Source organism: Bos mutus, chromosome 9 (genome assembly GCF_027580195.1).
Source record: "Bos mutus isolate GX-2022 chromosome 9, NWIPB_WYAK_1.1, whole genome shotgun sequence".
NCBI lineage: Eukaryota > Metazoa > Chordata > Mammalia > Artiodactyla > Bovidae > Bos > Bos mutus.
The window spans coordinates 91,492,416-91,511,879 of NC_091625.1; the positions used below are offsets into that span (position 1 = coordinate 91,492,416).

Below are 19,464 nucleotides of genomic sequence, written 5' to 3' on the forward strand. Positions count from 1 at the left end.
CGATTTGTTGGGGTTTTTTGGTAAAATGATGTTCCTTGTTTCTAAATTTTATGGCATCTGTCTGGCCCCAGATGTTATGTTGGTTTTCCTCTCAAGGCCTCTGAGCATTTTGTCTATGTTTCTATTGGTCTCGCTCTATTCTCCAAGGTCTCCTTTGGTCAGTCTTCTTTGCATTTGAATGACTGATGGGAGATACTTGGAAAAATACCCTTTGGTGACCATAATCTCCCAGGCTCTGTGTGAGGCACAGAAGAAATAAGGGACATGCCTTTCTTCCTGCTGTCAAAGACCTCCCAGGATTATGGGACCAAGACATGAAAATGTGTGTTCCCACCGTGGAATCACAGATGAGGGCACTTTTGGAGGATGGAGGGAGACACATTCAGAGAAGGGCCATCTCACCTGGGTGTCCCATGCAATCCTATTTAGGGCAAGAAGTATCCACTCAAGTATTTTTCCACCTGCTCAAAGTGCCTAGCTCCATACAGAGTTGTTTCTTAACAAATATTATATTGAAGTGAACTTAATTTATTTTAATAAGACTTTTTTGATCTCAATTTAAAAAAAAAAATTAAATTGTGGCAAAATACACATAATATAGGGCTTCCCTGGTGGCTCACATGATAAAGAATCTGCCTGCAATGCGGGAGGTCCAGGTTTGATCCCTGGGTTGGGAAGATCCCCTGGGGAAAGGGAATGGGTGGCTACTCATTCACTTCATGGCAAATGAGGAAACAGTGGAAACTGTGACAGACTTTGTTTTGGGGAGCTCCAAAATCACTGCAGATGGGGACTGCAGCCATGAAATTAAAAGACACGTGCTCCTTGGAAGAAAAGGTATGACAAACCTAGAGAGCATATTAAAAAGCAGAGACATCACTTCACTGACAAAAGTCCATCTAGTCAAAGCGAAGGTTTTTCCCGTAGTCATGTATAGATGTGAGAGTTGGACCCTAAAGAAGGCTGAGCACCGAAGAGTTGATGCTTTCTGTCCATGGTGCTGGAGAAGACTCTTGAGAGTTCTTTGGACAGCAAGGAGATCAAACCAATCAATCCTAAAGGAAATCAGTCCTGAATATTCACTGAAAGTGCTGATGCTGAAGCTCCAATACTTTGGCCACTTGATGCAAAGTCTACTCATTGCAAAAGACCCTGCTGCTGGGAAAGATTGAAGGCAGGAGGAGAAGGGGTGACAGAGGATGAGATGGTTGGATGGCATCACTGAGTTTGAACAAACTCCGGCAGATGGTGAAGGACAGGGAAGCCTGGCATGCTGGAGTCCGTGGAGTTGCAGAGTTGGACATGACTTAGTGACTGAAAATCAACACCACGTATCATAATTTCCCTTCATAGCAGTTAAGACAGGTTAAAATGACAACTCAGCGCCATTAAATACATTCATACTGTTGTGCAACCATTAACATCACCTAGTTCCAGAAATGTTTTTATCTTGCAAAACCGGGACTCTTGTAAAACAGTAACTTCCCATTCTCTCCTCTTCCACAGCCTCTGGCAACCACTCTTTTATTTTCTGTCTCTTTAAATCTGACTGCTCTAGTACCTCAGAGAAGTGGAATCCTGTAGTCCTTTGTCTACTGGGGCTGACTTTTTCATGTAGCATAAAGTCCTAAACCTTTAGATCTGATACACTCTCCCCCTTTTCTGCCCTTCCTAGATATCTGTGCTTTCAAAATAGCTGTCGTTTAGCCTTTCTACATACCCTGCTTATGTATAATGTCGGGAATATGTAGATGGTCAAGGAAATACTTAGTGTCAGGAACTTAGACTTGTTTCCTCCTTTTATTTTTCTTCCTAGGGTTTGCAGTGACTGCTCAGGTGGACGAGCACCAGCATCTCAGCCGCATCTTTATAAGTGACGTCCTCCCTGACGGCCTGGCGTATGGGGAAGGTCCGTGTGGCAGGCGGTATCTCTCTTCTCTCTCAATTCTGTGCAGTGCAGTCTGGCTAGTGAAATTTGCTCATGATTTTGTCAGAAAACAGTTTCTCCTAGAATTTTAAAGAAAGTGATTTTGAATGCCAAGGCATATGTACACACACACACACACACACACACATGTATATGGGTATACAGTGAGAGAGTTTGTGCGTGTGGTTTTGAAAGAGACAGTATATATACAGAGTACCCGTGCACGTGTCCAGGTAGATGGAGAAAGAGACGGTGAGGGCCAGCCAGGCAGGCAGACACACCAAAGGTTATTTCCCAGCACGTTGAACATCACTTAGAGGACTAATTAAATTGAGTGACTCTTAAACTATTTCTTCTAATGCTAGTCTTGAGAGAGTTGAAATTTGTTATCAGTGGAATCTGATTCCTACAGGGTTTGGTGCTATCTTTGAAGGTAGCAACAGAAGAGCCCTTGAGAACACTAAGCGGGTCGAATTTGCAATCGTCTTTCATCTTAAAATATTCCTCTCAGTCATCTCTCTTTCTTCTTCCTCTGTGTCCCCTTCCTCCTCCTCAGGGTTGAGAAAGGGCAATGAAATCATGACCTTAAATGGGGAAGCCGTGTCTGATCTTGACCTCAAGCAGATGGAGGCTCTGTTTTCTGAGAAGAGTGTCGGGCTCACTCTGATTGCCAGGCCACCGGACACAAAAGCGACTCTGTGTTCTTCCTGGTCAGACAGTGACCTGTTCTCCCGGGACCAGAAGGGTCTGCTGCCCCCTCCTAACCAGTCCCAACTTCTGGAGGAATTCCTGGATCACTTTAAAAAGGATACGGCAAATGGTAAGGTTCTGTTATTTCTCCCTTTCTTCACGGCTGGTATCACCAGATAATATTTTTAGGCTGTGTTTGCTTGCAAACTGAGATTATTTAGCTCTGTTCAAAGAATATTTTCTCATTTCTTACGGGAAGAACACAGATGCCAAGCAAACTGATTTGATACAGAATTCCATGCATTTTAGTAATTATAACACTTTTAGTGAAAATAGAAAATAATTGTTTTTGCACAAAGTAATATTCCTTAAAATTACAGTCTTAAAAAAAAAATCACCCATGATATTTAGTGTCGTAATTATTTGGTTATTCAGGGAGACAAAAGCCAACATAAATGCCGAAGTTGATTTTTCTGTTTAGTTGAGTGTAAGGCAAAAGCATTTTGCAGTCATTTATTGGGTTTTAAGAACAGTTCATGCAATTCAGTTCTTAATCTGTTTGGTTGAGTACTACTTTTTCAATAAATGGCAAATTTTTCACATAGGTCATGAATTTTAAAATTTTGTAATTTTTTCATTTTTTGAAAATGAAAAAATTGTATGCCAGTTTACTTTTTTAAAGGTGAGATTTCCATTTGAGGCAGTTATTTGAAGGTTTGACTTCCTGGGCCTATTATTGGTACACATTTCGTATTTTTACAGTCTGGTAAATGAGAGACTCCAGCTCACACTGAAAGCCCGTGGTCCCTTCTGTACCTGGGAGGGAGCCTGCCAAGCCCCCGCAGGCGACTGAGCATGACAAGCACATGCAGTCATTTTTATTCTTAATTACAATCATAACAGATTTCTAATGGAAATCTCTGCATGATCACCAAAAATGAATAAAAAAGCACAGAAGTTGTTAAGATCGATTTAATTATAAAGCAGGTTTATTAGGTCATTTTGGTATTAAAACATCAGATGGTAAGATTTGTGATTCAATAAGGTATATACTGCCTTTTCCTCCTCTCTAGAGATTTCCCTCCAATTTAAAATGCCATTACATTGACTATTGGCATATAAAAGTCAGTGTCATAAAACCAAAAATGTGATGGAGCTAATTAATTACCTGGTTATCTTAGGGATGCCATTCAAGTCCCCCTGGGCTGCTTTACAGGCCTGTGTTCCACACAAGACATGGTGTGTCCATTCGTTGGACTCATTATTCTTGAGGGATACATTCACGGCCTGTTATCTCTCTCTCTATTTTATCATAATAAGAAATCACTGTGGAGTCTATGATAACTTTTGGTACTTGCCGGAATGGATTTCTACAGAAAGCAGCAAAAGAGGCCAAATTTGACTCCTTTTTTCCCCCTCCCCTACCAGTTGAAAATCAAGCAGGTCAGTTAATCTTGTTTTTTTACTTTTTCTTTTGGTGCAAGGATACAGCATAAGAAGAGGGCTTGGATATGTTAGGTGGTCGTTAAGTACCTGCCTAGGGACCCCTTCTTATAGGCTACAGCTGTGTAACTAAGGACACCCATGTCTGTGTGCACAGGTGCCTTAGCTTAGTCAGGCTGTTGTTGTTCAGTCGCTCAGTCGTGTCCGACTCTGCAACCCCATGGACTGCAGCATGCCAGGCTTCCCTGTCCTTCACCATCTCCCGGAGTTTACTCCGACTCATGTCCATTGAGTCGGTGATGCCATCCAACCGTCTCATCCTCTGTGACCCCCCTTCTCCTGCCCTCATCTTTCCCAGTATCAGGGTCTTTTCCAATGAGTCGGCTCTTCACATCAGGTACCAAGTGCTGAAGCTTCTGCCTCAGCATCCGTCCTTCCAGTGAGTGTCCAGACTGTGGCAGTGCTTGTCAGTCTTGCTCCAGGTGCCCCCGCGGCTGCAGCGTATCTCTCTCCTTATCCTTCCTTGGATGGTTTATCACCACCCTGTTTCCTGGTGAGACTGTGCTCCTTGGGGCTGAGACTGCTCCCCAGGGATCCTCTGTCTTTCCCCTCCACTGCTCCACAGTAATGCGCTTGTGTTGGAGACAAAACAGCCATGAGGGGCTGCTTTCCCAAAGGCTTGGCAAATATGGAATTTATTCCCCCACCCCCATCAATTTCTGATTTTTTTTAATTGAATTACAGTGGATTTACAATACTGTGTTGGCAAAGTGACTCAGTCATATACATACGTACCTTCTTTCTTAGGTTCTTTTCCTTTATGGTTTATCACAGGATGCTGAGTATAGCTCCCTGAGCTGTTTGTTGATTATCCATCCTATGTATGGTAGTGGGAGCATCTGCTAATCCCAGACTCCCAATCCATCCCTCCTCCACCACCCTTCCCCCTTGGTTTATTGTCTTTTTTGAAATAGCTGTGTAGCCTGTGAAGAAAGTTAAATGCCTGTGAGTGAATGTCTCCAAGGGAAGCCTGTCTGTTTTGAAGGTTGGGAGAGAAGAAATTAAGGGAGGGGAGAGAGGAGGAAAAAGAGGCAACTTGTTAGCTGAGCCTGACATGAGAAGTCGTGTTTGTGGAAATGTAAGGTGGGGGTGGTGTGGTGATCAGGGTGGGGGAGTGGGGTGGGGGTGATGATGGGGGTGGGGTGGGTGTGATGGGGGTGATGGGTGGGGGTGATGGGGTGGTGGTGGGGTAATGGGGGATGGGGTAGTGGTGGTGGGGATGATGGGGGTGGGGGTGATGGTGATGGTGGGGGTGATGGGGTTGGGGTGATGGGGGTGGGGTGGGGTTGGGCCGAGTGGCTAGGTGACAGGCACTCAGGCTTTGAGTCCCACCCCATCTGGGCTTGAGTTTGGGCCTGCCCGTTACAGGTTATGTGACCTTGGGGGCAGCGCTCAGCCAGGGAGGGGTGGACGTCGGTGGATGATACCCCAGCCTCCCTGTCCACTGCTGAGACGGTTCTGGGGTGCGCCCCACAGTTCTTCCAGATACAAGGGCAGTCGGTTTCTTATCTCACGCCTTTCACACGCTTTCTGCCCTCTCGCTGGCCGCTGTCCCTCACTTGGGCTTCCTGGGATCACCTTCTAGATAAGCTTCTGTACCCACAACTTGGCTTGGGCTCTGCGTCTGGGGGAGCTCAAATGAGGACTCTGAACCTGGATTCCTCATCTGGAAGACGAGGCTTATTTTGGCCCATGGGGCTGCCGTGAGCCTGAGCCAGTCTGAGTCTCTGCACCTCCAGCCTGGCTCCTTGGGGGCAGGAAGTCTGAACACGGGGGTCTCCCATCCCCTTCCCCACCATGAGCTCGCTGTCTCGTTACAGGTTACCTTGACTTGCCTTGGTGATGAATTAGGAAACAGTAGTCCCATTTTTTATGCTTAAGTTTTTAAATTACACACATAAAGTAATTTAAATGATTTTGAAAAACAATTTTTCATACAACTTTGAGTGTTACTGAAGAGTGGTCATTTCAGAGTCTGCCTTTCCCTAAATTTCGCTTGCTCCCAGCGTTGCCAGAGGCAGCCTGGCACTCAGAGGAAACTGTTTTGTTTCCCCAAGAAACCAGTCTTTTGCTTGTTAATAAAAACCACACAGCGGGCTCTCTGGAAGGGAAGACCTGCCTTTGTTTTTGTTAATGGAAACTGAAAGAACATCAGAAAGTGGAGGAAGAAGTCTCCCTAAGCAACTGTTCTGGGTATATTTTAACTGTCTGGGCTGAATATTCACTGAACCTTTCTGGGTACTTGAAATACGGGAGGCCCTGGGGTAAGCAACGTGAGTTCAGAACTTCCTGTCTACTTGAGGTGTGATTCAGGTATCCAGAATATATGTACTAAATTTAGCTTTAGTCTCTTGATCAGGTTTGAGCTGGGGAAAAAAATAAAAAACCTTCTTTATATATATATATATAGGCTTCCCAAGTGGGCAGTAGTGGTAGAGAACCTGCCTGGCAACGCAGGACACATACAAGATATGGATTTGATCCCGGGGTTGGGAATATTGCCTTGGAGGAGGGCATGGCAACCCTGTCCAGTATTCCTGCCTGGAGAATCCCATAGACAGAGGAGCCTGGGCTACGGTACATAGGGTTGCAAAGGTCAGACACGACTGAAGTGACTTGGCATGCATATGTACATGAGACTGTCCCATGAAACTTGGGAAATAATAGAGTTTCTGTTCAGGTTTCATGCTTTTCTAAAAAAGAAGCATCCTGGTGGCCTTCTTGACACTCATGATGTGTATAGTGTTTAGGGAAGTGGTTCTCAGACTTAACAGTGTTTAAGACTCACTTTAAGACCTTGTGGAAATTCAAATTCCTGGGTCCTGTGGCCAGAGAGCCCCCTTCAGGCTGGACCAGGGCTCGCTCACACTGCCAAGGCCAGTGGCCTGAAGGATGTGGTCTGCTCCCCAGCAGTACGACCCCCTCCTTTCCTGAACCCCTCTGTGCCCAGGTCTTGAGGATTAAATGAGATAAATGTATATAAAGTTCCCAAAAATGACTACACTTGTACCTGTGTGTTGGTATTCTCATTCGGGGATCCCATGCCCCCAGCCCCGAGCCAGTCCTCAGCGCACTCAGGAGGCAGCAGACTGGTTTGTTAGTTCCCCTTATTGGGTCTCAGCTCACGCTTGGGAGACAGTCCTCAATCAGTCGATTGATACACTGAGAACTAGAGAACTTCCATCAGTCACTGGCTTTGCTGTGATATTCCCATGATGCTGTGAAGAGTGGAATGGGCAGGGATACCCTGAGAAGTGTTGGGTGCTCAGTACTAAGTTCCGTTGTATCCTTAGGGTTGAATGACTGATTCCTGCCGGTAAGGGTTTGAATTTTTGTTCTGGTTATCCACAGTAGAGGGAGAGAGAGAGAGAAGAAATGTCTAGAGGCTGTTTTTGACTTGAACAGTAATATCATCTGGAAAGACTTCTTATACAGAGAATTAGTTTTACCGCTGGAATTCCCCAGATAAGTCACTGTTATTTTTGAGCCAACAAGGCCACCATTGAAGTCATCGGACATGCCAGCCCTGTTGATACTGGCTTCCTGTTATTGCTGTTTCTGATTTATATTGAAAAGTCCCTTTTCCAGTGTATGCCATCTTTTGAAACATTTCAGTAGCTTTTAAGAGTGTCTTATTGGGCATAGACTTCCTGAATAAAGTCTTTATGTAAACATTGAATTTGATGTGGCATTCATGTATTCTCCATCTATAAACAGCTATTCATTTGGCCTCATTAGGGTTGGGGTATAGAGACAAAATAGAAAAGACCTATGTTCCTCCTTCCATGTAGATAATGTCAACCCAGCCAATGCTTCTCACAGGATGATGAAGCTAATTGCAGCCTGAGGCTCTTTTTTTAATTCCCCACCCTACTTTGAATCAGTCCCTTTTTAAATTGCTATATACGTAGTGTAGACTGTCAGGCTACCAGAAGCCACTTAGATGCAAATTTGCTCTTTGGAGTGAATTGCCCCTGGGAATGTATGTATCCGTTATACAGCTTTCCACCAGGGGAGCCAGCTCTGAGGTGGCAAACCCGCTTATTTCCTGTTTATGAGAGTGAGGGCATTTCGGCTTCCATAGACTGGTTTAGGATGACTAACAACATCGAGCTCAGAAAATGCCCTGTTTGTGTGTGAAAATACTATTACCAGGTCTGTCTGGCTGACACCCCAGATACCCGGATGTCAGAACATACTCAAGTTTCTAAAGATGGTGGGTGCATGTAAAAATTTTCTTAAAAATCTGAGTGGGAAGTACTGATTTTACCAGGACACAGAGAACTTTGGTCTCCGAGTTCATAGTTTCTTCCAATGGTGCTGAAGACAGTTTTCAGTTTTATTAGCAGGAGTGAGCAATGTAGCTTTCTGTTAGCAGTAACTAGGGTCCTTGGGTGCTAATCTCCTTATAAAGCCTAATGTTGTTGGGGAATTTGTTTTCATTTTCCCATATCCATTCATTTGTTTATTCACTTGTTTATTTAACAAATAAACAATAACATAAAACATTGCAGGTATATAACAATGAGTCAGACATTATTTTCTACCCTCAAGGCGCTTATAGTTGAGGAGAAAAAGTACAATACTTTTAGATAATAGTTCACGTTAAAAAAAAAAAAAAGCTTTTCAATGAAGAGACTTAGAGGTCCAGTTCAGAGGTAGAATTCCAAACACTGATCTTCTGTTAATTTTGAGCAAAGGAGTCCAAAGAGAGAGGTGTGAGGACTGGAGAAGGTGAGTGTTTGGTCTGAGTGCCAAACTCAGATGGGTCAGATGGGCATTTTGTGGACTGGGAGGTGTGTGGTGGGAGCTGGGAGGGCGTTCCATAGAGTGTGTGGCCTGGGACACAGCCCAGAGCAGAGGCCACCTGGCTCTGTGCGAATGGGAAATAACATTGTAAAGTCTATTGGGACCAGATTGTATACAACCCTGAATTCCTGGAATTTATAACAAATATATCATGGCAAGTAAGTGGAGAAAGGAGCAAGTATTGGCCTTACTTTTCCCTGCCTTACAGAAAATACAGAGTGTTTGTCTGGTCACTTAAGGAGCACCAAAGTGTGGCTTGAAATCCTTCCAGAGTAGATACTCTTACCTTCTGCATATTGGCTTTATTATTTCACTCTTAGAGCTTCGTTCCTTTGGCTTGCACAGTGTTGTTTTTAATGATCAGAAGTCCCTTGTAAAATACAGACTCAAATACATGTTTTTGGGGAAAGAAAGAACAAGTGAATTACTGTTGGTTCCTATAAAAGCAAAGTACTCCTCAGCACTGTAATGCTATGTCCACTAATGGTGTGGTCCTCGCAGATCCCCTTTAGAGGTTTGACTAGCCTGGCATCAGGACAGCTGGGGGTGAGGAGGTGCCTGTAGCCCTGAGGATGAGGCAATGTTGGAGCTGAGGGAGAAGCTGGTAAATTAAATTTGCCAGCATTTTGAGTAGAACCAGTCCTATTTTCTCTCTCCTAACATGGTATGCAAATTCATTTTTCAGGTTAAAATCTACAGAATTTCTCTAAAGAACAGGGCATGTAATTTCTGTTAGATATGTCACTTTTAAAATAGCCATTTGAGACTTTGGAATGACTGGATCAAATGCAGTCACCTGTGCATGTAGAGTGAGCCAGATCTCTGTGAGGCAGCAGTTCTGTGAAGCTGTTAGCTATTATTGGAAAGAGGAAACATTATATAGCCGGTTACACACGAGGGGAAAAAAAGGTCTGACCCTTCCTGTGGATGTTACAAGTACTGATTGCCAAATGGTGCTTGTCTGCATTTCCAGTTTTGTTCCCCTTCTTTGCAAATGAATTATGTTCCTGACTTAATTCTTCCCCAGGGAGGAACTGGACTCAGGAAGAACCAAGTATGGACATCTCGTTTTTAGCTCTTACTTCTAGAGACAGCTCTGTCATGGCTATATCTTTAGTTTTTCAGATCTTTAATACATATATGGGCATGGTGTGAAATTCCAGCAGGATAAAAAGTTAAACTGTGATAGGTAAGTCCCTCTAAGCTGTTTAGAAATGGTAGTTAAGAGCAAGTAGCCAGACTTGCTCAAGCCTTGACTCCAGGCTTACCCATTTATTAACTGGATGAATTTGGTTGTGCAAGTCACTTACGCTGTCTATGCTGAGTTTTTAACAATGGTAAAATAGTCTAGTCTGTTTTTATGGGCTCAATGAACTAATAGCTGGAAACAATGAGACTGTGCCTGGCCATGTCATGTAGACGTCAGCATGTAGATGTTAGTTAAGCAAGTAAGAGAAATTTCTCCCACCCTGTCCTTGGCCACCCAGTTTCTCTCCCAAAGTAATCACTGTCCCTTGTGTCTTTCTCATCCTGGCCTGGAGACTCTTAAATGTTGGGGGACATGGTGGGGTAATTTTCTTCTTGGTTTTTACTTCATACATGTTGGGATAGACAGAATAATAGGCCCCCTTGGAATGTCTACCTCTGGATCCTGTGAATAGGGCAAAAGGAGCTTACCTGGCAAAAGGGACTTCAGAAGTGTGATTCAGTTAAGGGTCTGGAGATGGGGGGATTATCCTGGATTGTTTGGATGAGTCTGAAGTCATCACAGGGTCTTTGTAACAGCAGGTGGAGAGTCAGAAGTAGAGATGTGAGGACATCAGCAGAGGTTGAAGTGATGCGAGCTTGTGAGCCGAGGAATGCAGGAGGCTTCTGGAAGTTGGAAAAGGCCTGGAAACACTCTCCCCTTGAACCTGCCGGTGGAATGCAGCCCCGCTGTGACCAAGTTCAGTTTCCTGGCCTCCAGAACACCAAGATGATGCATGGTGTTTATGTGCCAAGCACTGTGTTCGCTGGCAGAGAGACAAAAATAAAGAACCACAGCTCCCATGGGGTGGGCAGCTCCAGCCTTCATGCTTGGCTTTGGGCATATTATTCTAATTCCTCATCTTCTAATGCCTCTAAAAGTGAAGGATTGGATGAGACAGTTTAGCATTTTTTCGTTTTCAAAAATTCAGTTATTTAATATGATTAAAGCACCAAGTTAAACAATTATAGGAATGTGCATTTATCATACAAGCTTATGAAGCGAAAAAAGCGAAGTAATGGATCAAGCATTCCATTTGGTTTTGCAACAAATCTCATTAAATTACGTCTTTAAATAGAATCAGGTCTTGACTGCTGGAGAGAAGGTGTTCGTTAAGGCTTCGTCATAATAGCAGGCTGTCTCAAATATAAAGATCACCAAGAACCTTAAGAGCACTAATTACCCCTTACATCACCCTGTGTAGCAGAGATGTGTTATTAGTGTTTTTCTTTCACAGCTGGGTAAGTCAAGGCACAGAGACACATTAAGTTGCTGGTAACTTGGACAAGGTCACGGTCAGTGACCTTGGGCGAGAACTGTTTCTTCTTGTTTTTCCCTTCCATGTAGGGGAACAGGATTTTAACACTCCCCCCCCGCTTTTAAATATTCCTCTATTAACACACATGGAGTAAAACCCAATAATAATATATCCTGCAGTAAAGCAAATTTAGGTGTAATTGGATTGATAACGGCCCTTGCCTCCTTATCTGGGTTTTTTTCTGGGGGCTGGGGCTTGCAATTAGGAATTAACTGCCTTGTGATCATTTGGGGCTTGTTTACTGCAAGGAAAGCTTGATGGTTTAGTAATCATCTTACTAATCTTTGTTCTTACACTTTTCTTCCTTCCTTCCTATTTCTCCCTCTCCCTCTCTTTCTCTATAATTCACATTGATTTTCATTCACCTTGTAGCAATGCAAGCGTATATTTCGTGTGACTCGGTTCTTTGAAACTTACTTATGGTGGCATTTTCCTGTAACTAATTTCTCTCCTGTAAAATCTGCACTGACATTTTTACCTTTTAAAAAAGTTAAGTATAATTCATATACCATAAAAGTCACCTCTGAAAGTGTACAAATCACTGGTTTTTAGTATATTGACGAAGTTCTGCAACTGTCACCACTATCTAATTTCAGAACATTTTCATCACCACAAAAAAAAAATGGAAAGAAAAGAAACTCTTGTGCCCATCAGTAGTCTCCCCTCCTCTCTGCTCCTCCCAGCCCTCGACAATTGCTTCTCTGCTTTCTGTTTCCATGGACTTGCCTGTTCAGCTGTTTCACAGAAATGGAATTGTACAATATGTAGCCTGTTGTGTCTGCCTTTTGTTTAGCATGATGTTTTCTAGCTTTATCCATGTTGTTGCATGAAGCACTCATCCTTTTTATGGCTGAATAATGCTCTTTGTAAACCCTCTTTAATCCTACCGTACAGTAGGAGGTGATCTTCAGGTTTCCTTTTTCTTACAGCACATCCCCCAGTAGAAACTTGTGAGTAATTTGTTGCTAGGATTCTTCTTCAGGGTCTTTAAGTTTGTAAATTATTTATTTATGGCTGCCCCGGGTCTTCGCTGCTTTGCTTGGGCTTTCTCTAGTCGCAGCAAGTGGGGGCTGCTTGCCAGTTGCTCAGGCCTCTCACTGGGTGGCTTCTCGTTGCAGAGCACAAGCTCTGGGCACTCAGGTTTCAGTAGTTGAAGGGTACGTGGGCGTTGTTGCCCCGTGGCATGTGGAATCTCCCCAGACTAGAGATCAGACCCGTGTTACCTGCCTTGGACTTCTTAACCACTGGGGAAGTCCTCAGGGTCTTGAATAGAATTCCAGCTAAATAGCTTGTCAGGGTTTTGAACTTACATACTTCTTTATCAAAGTTCTTTAAGTATCAGAAATGCAGTGGTGTATGTTACATGCCTCTGAATATAACTGGGACATCTGGGTGGTCCTCCCAGCTCTGCAGGGATCAGGTTCTGGTGGAACAAAAGCTTTGGCTGAACATCCTGTTGCCATGGACTTTGTACTTTCCATCAGGACCTGGATAATGTGCCATGGAAGGCCCCCCTCCCTCCCCCCCCAGCCAGAGCCTCCTGGAGCACCAGAGCATGGGCACACCTGTGTTCCTTCCCCCTCCTCCAGGAGGGCCTCCGAAGCCACCCCATTGTAATGCGCATGGAGGTGGCCTGCAGTACATGCCTGCCTTGGAAACACCCGCCACAGTCCTGTTCCTCTAAATGTCCTTTCAGATGCTGAGAATATTTATCACAAGATAAGTGAATCAAATCATGGCAGCCTGCTATTAAGAAACATTTAGTACCAGTATTTACTTCTCTCTGTTTATCGCCAGAGACCTTGCATTGTCAAGAACGTCACCAATTGGAATGACCTGAGGTCAAGTGCACTTGGAAGATTTGTGAAATTGCATTTTTCTGGATGGCATTTCTGTTATGATAGAATTTCCTTCTCTACAAGCTTAATGATGATATTCAAACTGCTGCCTTGAATTTCCTTGACACAAGAATAATAACAATAAAGAAATGTAGAGTCCCAGATACCTTCTGAAAAGTAGATTATTTTTTATCTTTGTCAGAAGAACATAAAGTAATAGTGATCTGTTTGTTAATGGTGCAGGTTAGGACTTGACTAGCCTTTGAATATAGTCAACAAATATAGCTATTTTTTCTCTCACTGTATAGTCCTTCTGTTTTTTATTTAAATAGTTTGCTTTCATTGTCTTTCACTGATCGATGACAATTAATATTTGCCTGAATGACAGTGCACATCAATATCATTAATGAAAGATGTCGCAAACCATTGCATTTTTAAGTAAAAGCATGAGCAAAATGTAGGGAAATCTGAGTTAATTAAAAATGATGAATGGTATACAAAGCCTGCAAGTTGAAATTAAAAAGTGAGAGACGTTAAGCTTTTCTGTGCAAATGAAGTCGATGCTCAATGTGTGTTGGAAACGTTAGTTTAGAATTTTATATAGTGGGTGAAGCTTGGAGAACTGAAAAAATATTGTAATTTTGAATTTACGAAATGCTGTTTCCTTCTACGGGCAGCCTTCATTTACCAAAATCTTTACCTTTTCCTAAAATGGTAGGCACTCATGGTGTTTTAAATAACAAGATACGGGATAAGATGAAGATAAGATGAAGGAATTGGATACTTTTTAAGATTCTTTTCAGATGTAAAATTCATTGATTCTTTATAAGCTGTTCATTTATGAAATTACAGAGTAGAAATTCTGAGAAACTGAATAAATTGAGTAGATTAAGAATATAATTGACACCAGCTGTATACCTGACAAGATCGAGCACATTATGGGTGGTGTGGCTCTAGACCAAATTGTGTTGCCTGAACGTAACTACAGTTGGCCCTCTTTACTTGTAAGTTCTGAATCCTCGGATTTAATCAACCGTGAATGGAAAATAACTATTCTGTGCTGTAAAGGACTTGAACATCCTCGAATTTGATTTCCCTGAGGGTCCTAGAACTGGCCCCCCTCTGATACTGAGGGATGAATGTAGAGATAAAACTGTTAACTGTCAAGGATGTACAGCTTTCATGCCACAGGAGATTCTGTGGTTGAAAACTTGATTAAACCATTTATTATTTACTTGTAACTTCTTTGATATTATTTTTTAGATTTTTCTTTCCATCATCTTCATAGAAGATTATCGTTCTGTAGTTTTCAACTCAGAGCAAGTCGAAGGGCTAATGATTAATCAGACAAGACATTTTTTATCCCAAGATGAAAATCCCAGTTAAATATTCTACATTATTTATCAGAGTGCTGTCCTTTAAATTGCTGTAGTGCGTGTATGTCCTCTTTCTTAAGGAAGTGAGGAGCTAGCATGCCCTTTGCACTGGCTGTGAACTGTGTGGTTTTTGGTATAAGTGGTATTCTCTGATGTCACTGACCCTCCCAGAGGTGAAGTTGAAGTCCCAGGCATGGAGAGAGGCAGGGGCAGTTCTCAGCCATCAAGGCGCTGCCCATCAGTGATATTTTGTAAGCGTATGGGTCTGTTTTTGGTTTTCATATGAACTGGAGGAAGGTGCTTTTTACTGCTTGGGGTTGTGGTACAGGATGTCCTGCCTGTTCAGATCAGCTGCTCCCTCTGCAGAGACGAGCTCCTGGACATTCACATGGTGAGAACCACACGAACCAGGTCCATTTTACAAACGGACACAGATTATTTCTTCCCCACGGCTATAGGGTACTGTGCTGCTGCTGCTAAGTCGCTTCAGTCGTGTCTGACTCTGTGCGACCCCATAGACGGCAGCCCACCAGGTTCCCCCATCCCTGGGATTCTCCAGGCAAGAACACTGGAGTGGGTTGACATTTCCTTCTCCAGTGCATGAAAGTGAAAAGTGAAAGTGAAGTCGCTCAGTCATGTCTGACCCTCAGCGACCCCATGGACTGCAGCCTTCCAGGCTCCTCCATCCATGGGATTTTCCAGGCAAGAGTACTGGAATGGGGTGCCATTGCCTTCTCCATAGGGTACTGTGGGTACTTTGAATTTTCTAGGAGTGCAACACCTCAGTACATCAAGGGAAGTTTGACCTTTGTTTTGTTCAGAACTTTGTCAAGAGTTTTTGCCCGCTTGGAAAAATCAGGTCCATGGGATTCTCTAGGCAAGAATACTGGAGCGGTTTGCCATGCCCTCCCCCAGGGGATCTTCCCGATCCAAGGATGGAACCTCCGTCTCTTACATCTCCTGCATTGACAAGTGGGTTCTTTACCACTAGCACTGCCTAGGAAGCCCAAGGCCCCACATGCCATGGGGCAACTAAACCCCCATGCCACAGCTAGAGGCATCTAGTTGGCAGTGCCCTACAGGCATTTAAATCTCCACCAAGACATGCTGCCATTGGTCTTTGATGAAGTGGAGACGTTCCCTGTGAATCTCTGTGGGCAGGCTTCTCACAGCTTCATCACAGCTGCTAGACTGGTTGTGTCCAAGCATTTACATATTGAGACATGTATTTAAACAAGAGTATGTTACTTTCCATTAATTCTTTTCCCTTGTGGTGGATGTTTTTTTTTTAAATTTCACTGGGTGGCATGGGGCTTAGTTGCCCCGTGGCATGTGGGGCCTTGGGCTTCCCAGGTGTTGCTAGTGGTAAAGAACGCGCTTGCCAATGCAGGAGACAGAAGAGACGCAAGTTCCATTGCTGGATCGGGACGATCCCCTGGAGGAGCACGTGGCAAACCACTCTAGTATTCTTGCCTGGAGAATCCCATGGATAGAGGAGCCTGGCAGGCTGCAGTCCATGGGGTCACACGGAGCTGGATGCAACTAAAGTGACTTAGCATGCACACACGCATGTGGGATCTTAGTTCCCCAAGCAGGGATCGCACCCGCATTCCCTGCGTTGGAAGGAAGATTCTTAACCACTGGACCACCAGGGAATTTCCTTTGTTGTTGTTGTTATTGGCCTTGCTGAGTAGCTTCTGGGATCTTAGTCCCTGACCAGGAATTGAACCCACACCCTTGGGCAGTGGAAACAGAGTCCTAACCACTGAGCCACCAGGGAATTACTTCTTATGTTGCTGTTAAGGCATTTATTATTTTTTTGTGAAATTAGATGTGGGTGTAGCCTATGTTAGAGAATTTTATTTCAATATAGTAAAAGTATGTATTATCAAAAGGGGGGCTTTGGAGCTTGAGAAATGAGAATCAGTATATAATATGCTTTCAAGCACAAAAAGCACAGTTTTGAAATAATTCCCATTCTCACTGCTTATCCTTTCAATCTCCTTCAAATCACTCCTCAGCCCACAAACCAAAGCAGAGCTTGTCCTGATGCTATGACTACCATTAATTCTTTTTTTTTTTTTAAGTCTTATTGTATTAAATAGGGGAAAACAAATGTTCTCCTCTCATGTGAGTTTATTTCTGGCCTTGGCTTGATATAATACTGAGTTTTTAACTCGATTCCTCTTAGAGTTGCTGTTCCTGAGAATGCAGGCGGCCTGCTCAGACTTTCTGGATCTCTCTTTTCTGGGAACCAGCTGAGGTCTGGGCAGAGCAGCTCGCCCACCCTCCTACAGCCAGGAGCCGCCGGGTGTCTCTGGGCGCTGCTGACAGCCACCTGGGTGGGTGTCAGATACTGGGAGGAACTTGTTGCCTGGTTGGGTAAGGAGGAGGCAGCCGGCAAGACCAGGCTGGTGGGGAGGCATCAGTCATATGAGCCGACATCCTGCTTGCTGGCTGAGCAGAGTGAAGGTTCCTGGAGGGAGTAAGCAGCCAGAGAGATTGGCAGGGCCACCCCCGCCCCGCCAAGACCTCCAAGCCCTCCTCCTGGCCCCCAGTATTACCTGTTTCATGAGAGTCCCCTTTGTGCACATCAGAGTTAGTACCCAGATAGCCTATTGCTTCTTATGGGGCCCAGGGGAAATGAATGTCCAAGCTCACACTCCTGCATATTAACTGTTCAACTCAATTTGGAAGTGATGGAAATATAAACTTGGAATTTAGATTACAAGCCGAGTGGGCGAAGTGACCTTAACTTTAACATTTATTCTGATGTTTCTGTTTTTTTAAATAATGTATGTATTTGGCTGTGCTGGGTCTTCATCGCTGCACAGTCTCTTCTCTAGCTGCAGCGAGTGGGGCTACTCTGTAGTTGCGGTGCACGAGCTTCTCACGGCTGTGTCTCCTCTCATTGTGGAGCACAGGCTCGAGAGCCCTCAGGCTGCAGTAGTTGCGGCACGTAGGCTCAGTGGTTGTGGTTCTTGGACTCTAGAACAGAGGCTCAGTAATTGTGGCGCACAAGCTTAGTTGCTCTACAGCATGTGGGGTCTTCCTGGACCAGGGATCAAACCCCTGTCTCCTGCATTGGCAGCTGGACTCTTCACCATTGAGCCACCAGGGAAGCCCTAACATTTCTGATTTTAAGTAAGTACCCAGGATGTTATTGAACACAGGTGTTTGCCCTTTATTATAAAGAGTTTGGGGTTGCCAGTTACTTGGCTGACTGTGTTACCTGTGGGGTCTGTACTGATGCTCAGAACTGGAAGATACTGAGTTTCCAGGGGTCTCATACCTGAAGTCCCATGTTTCCCTCAGTCCCCCACAGACACGATAGAGAGTGCAAGAAAGCAGGGGACAGTCAACTCCTGGTATAGCCTGCCCAGGATGTCATTACTCTCTAAAAATGTGTGTTTTTAAGAGAGAGGTGTCTGGGGCTGGGCTCGTGTGCCACACGGACATAGGGCCTGGTGCCCCACGAATGTGCAGTGCCCATCTGACCAGGGAATGAATAAATGGAATTCGTGGTCCACACGGAGGAATGGAGCCTAAGACTTGAGACATCTCTGCTCACCATTGAGCAGAAGCTTGTGTCAGCCAATTAGATGATGTTGTTTAGTCACTAAGTCATGTCTGACTCTTTGTGACCCCATGGACTGCAGCATGCCAAGCTTCTCTGTCCTTCACTATCTCCTGGAATTTGCACAAACTCACGTCCATTCAGTCAGTCATGCCATCCAACCATCTCATCCTCTTTTGTCCTCTTCTCCTCCTGCCTTCAATATCTCCCAGCATCAGGGTCTTTTCCAATGGGTCGGCTCCTTCTCATCAGGTGGCCAAAATATTGGAGCTTCAGCATCAGTCCTTCCAATGAATAGTCAGGGTCGATTTCCTTTAGGAATGACTGGTTTGATCTCCTTGCTGTCCAAGGGACTCTCAAGAGGCTTCTCCAGCACCAGATGTTAGATACTTTGAATTGCTAGACCTCACCCCAAATTATTAATTTCCATAGGGAGTAAGGTGAGAAAAACAAGAGAGCGTATTTACTGGTTATAAATAAATGTCTTGACTTGAGTTTGCAACTTGGTTATCTTTCATTATTTACAACCACAGTGGCTAAGGACTCCTGTGCAGTGCGTCTGAACATCTGTTCTGCAGCAGCAGAGCCTGGGGTGGGCAGGAAGCACGTGCCTGGGGTTCTGTGATAGGGATCCAGTGATCCAACTCAGTGTCAAGGGGGCAGGACCGCATGGAGGCTCTCCCAAGGTGGGAGGGGAAGGATATATTTACTCACTTTAGCAGCTGGTGCTCAGGCCGTGGGCAGAGTGTAAGTGGGGCTATACACAGGCGTTTGGCACCCAGGACAGGATGTCAACGCGGTGCCTGTTTAAAACCACTTTGTAAATCAGCATTCGAATTGTACCGGCCTACACTTCTTTTTAGCCGGTCTGCTCTTCTTCCAGAACCTACTTTGTTCTCATTTCTCCTCTAATCAGAATACCAAGGGCATGCTGCCTTTTTTTTTTTCTTTTTACAGACAGGGACCAAGGTTCAGTTGAAATCTGAGGCTCCTGGACCCAGATCCAAGGTGGAGGACACTGTCAAGCTGGGCTTCCTTGTGCTTTGTCACCTCCAGGACAGAGCTGGCTCATTGTCGGGGGGCTGGTGAAAGAGTCAGTCACCCCAGAGAGTCTGTGGATCCAGATACCAGTCACCCTCTTGCAATTTGGGCAGCAGAACAGCTCCAAGACTTCCTGTCT

At 44.4% G+C, this 19,464-nt stretch overlaps 1 protein-coding gene across 10 annotated transcripts in view; it reads left to right on the forward strand.

Moving 5' to 3' along the window:
• Window positions 1-19,464, forward strand: part of TIAM2 (TIAM Rac1 associated GEF 2) — a 240,898-nt gene that overhangs the window by 172,188 nt on the left and 49,246 nt on the right. For all 10 annotated transcript variants that reach the window (XM_070376925.1, XM_070376920.1, XM_070376923.1 and 7 more), the window contains 2 exons: window positions 1,817-1,909; window positions 2,484-2,747. In XM_070376925.1, coding sequence (XP_070233026.1) covers window positions 1,817-1,909; window positions 2,484-2,747 — 357 coding nt within the window. The remainder of the gene's footprint in view (window positions 1-1,816; window positions 1,910-2,483; window positions 2,748-19,464) is intronic.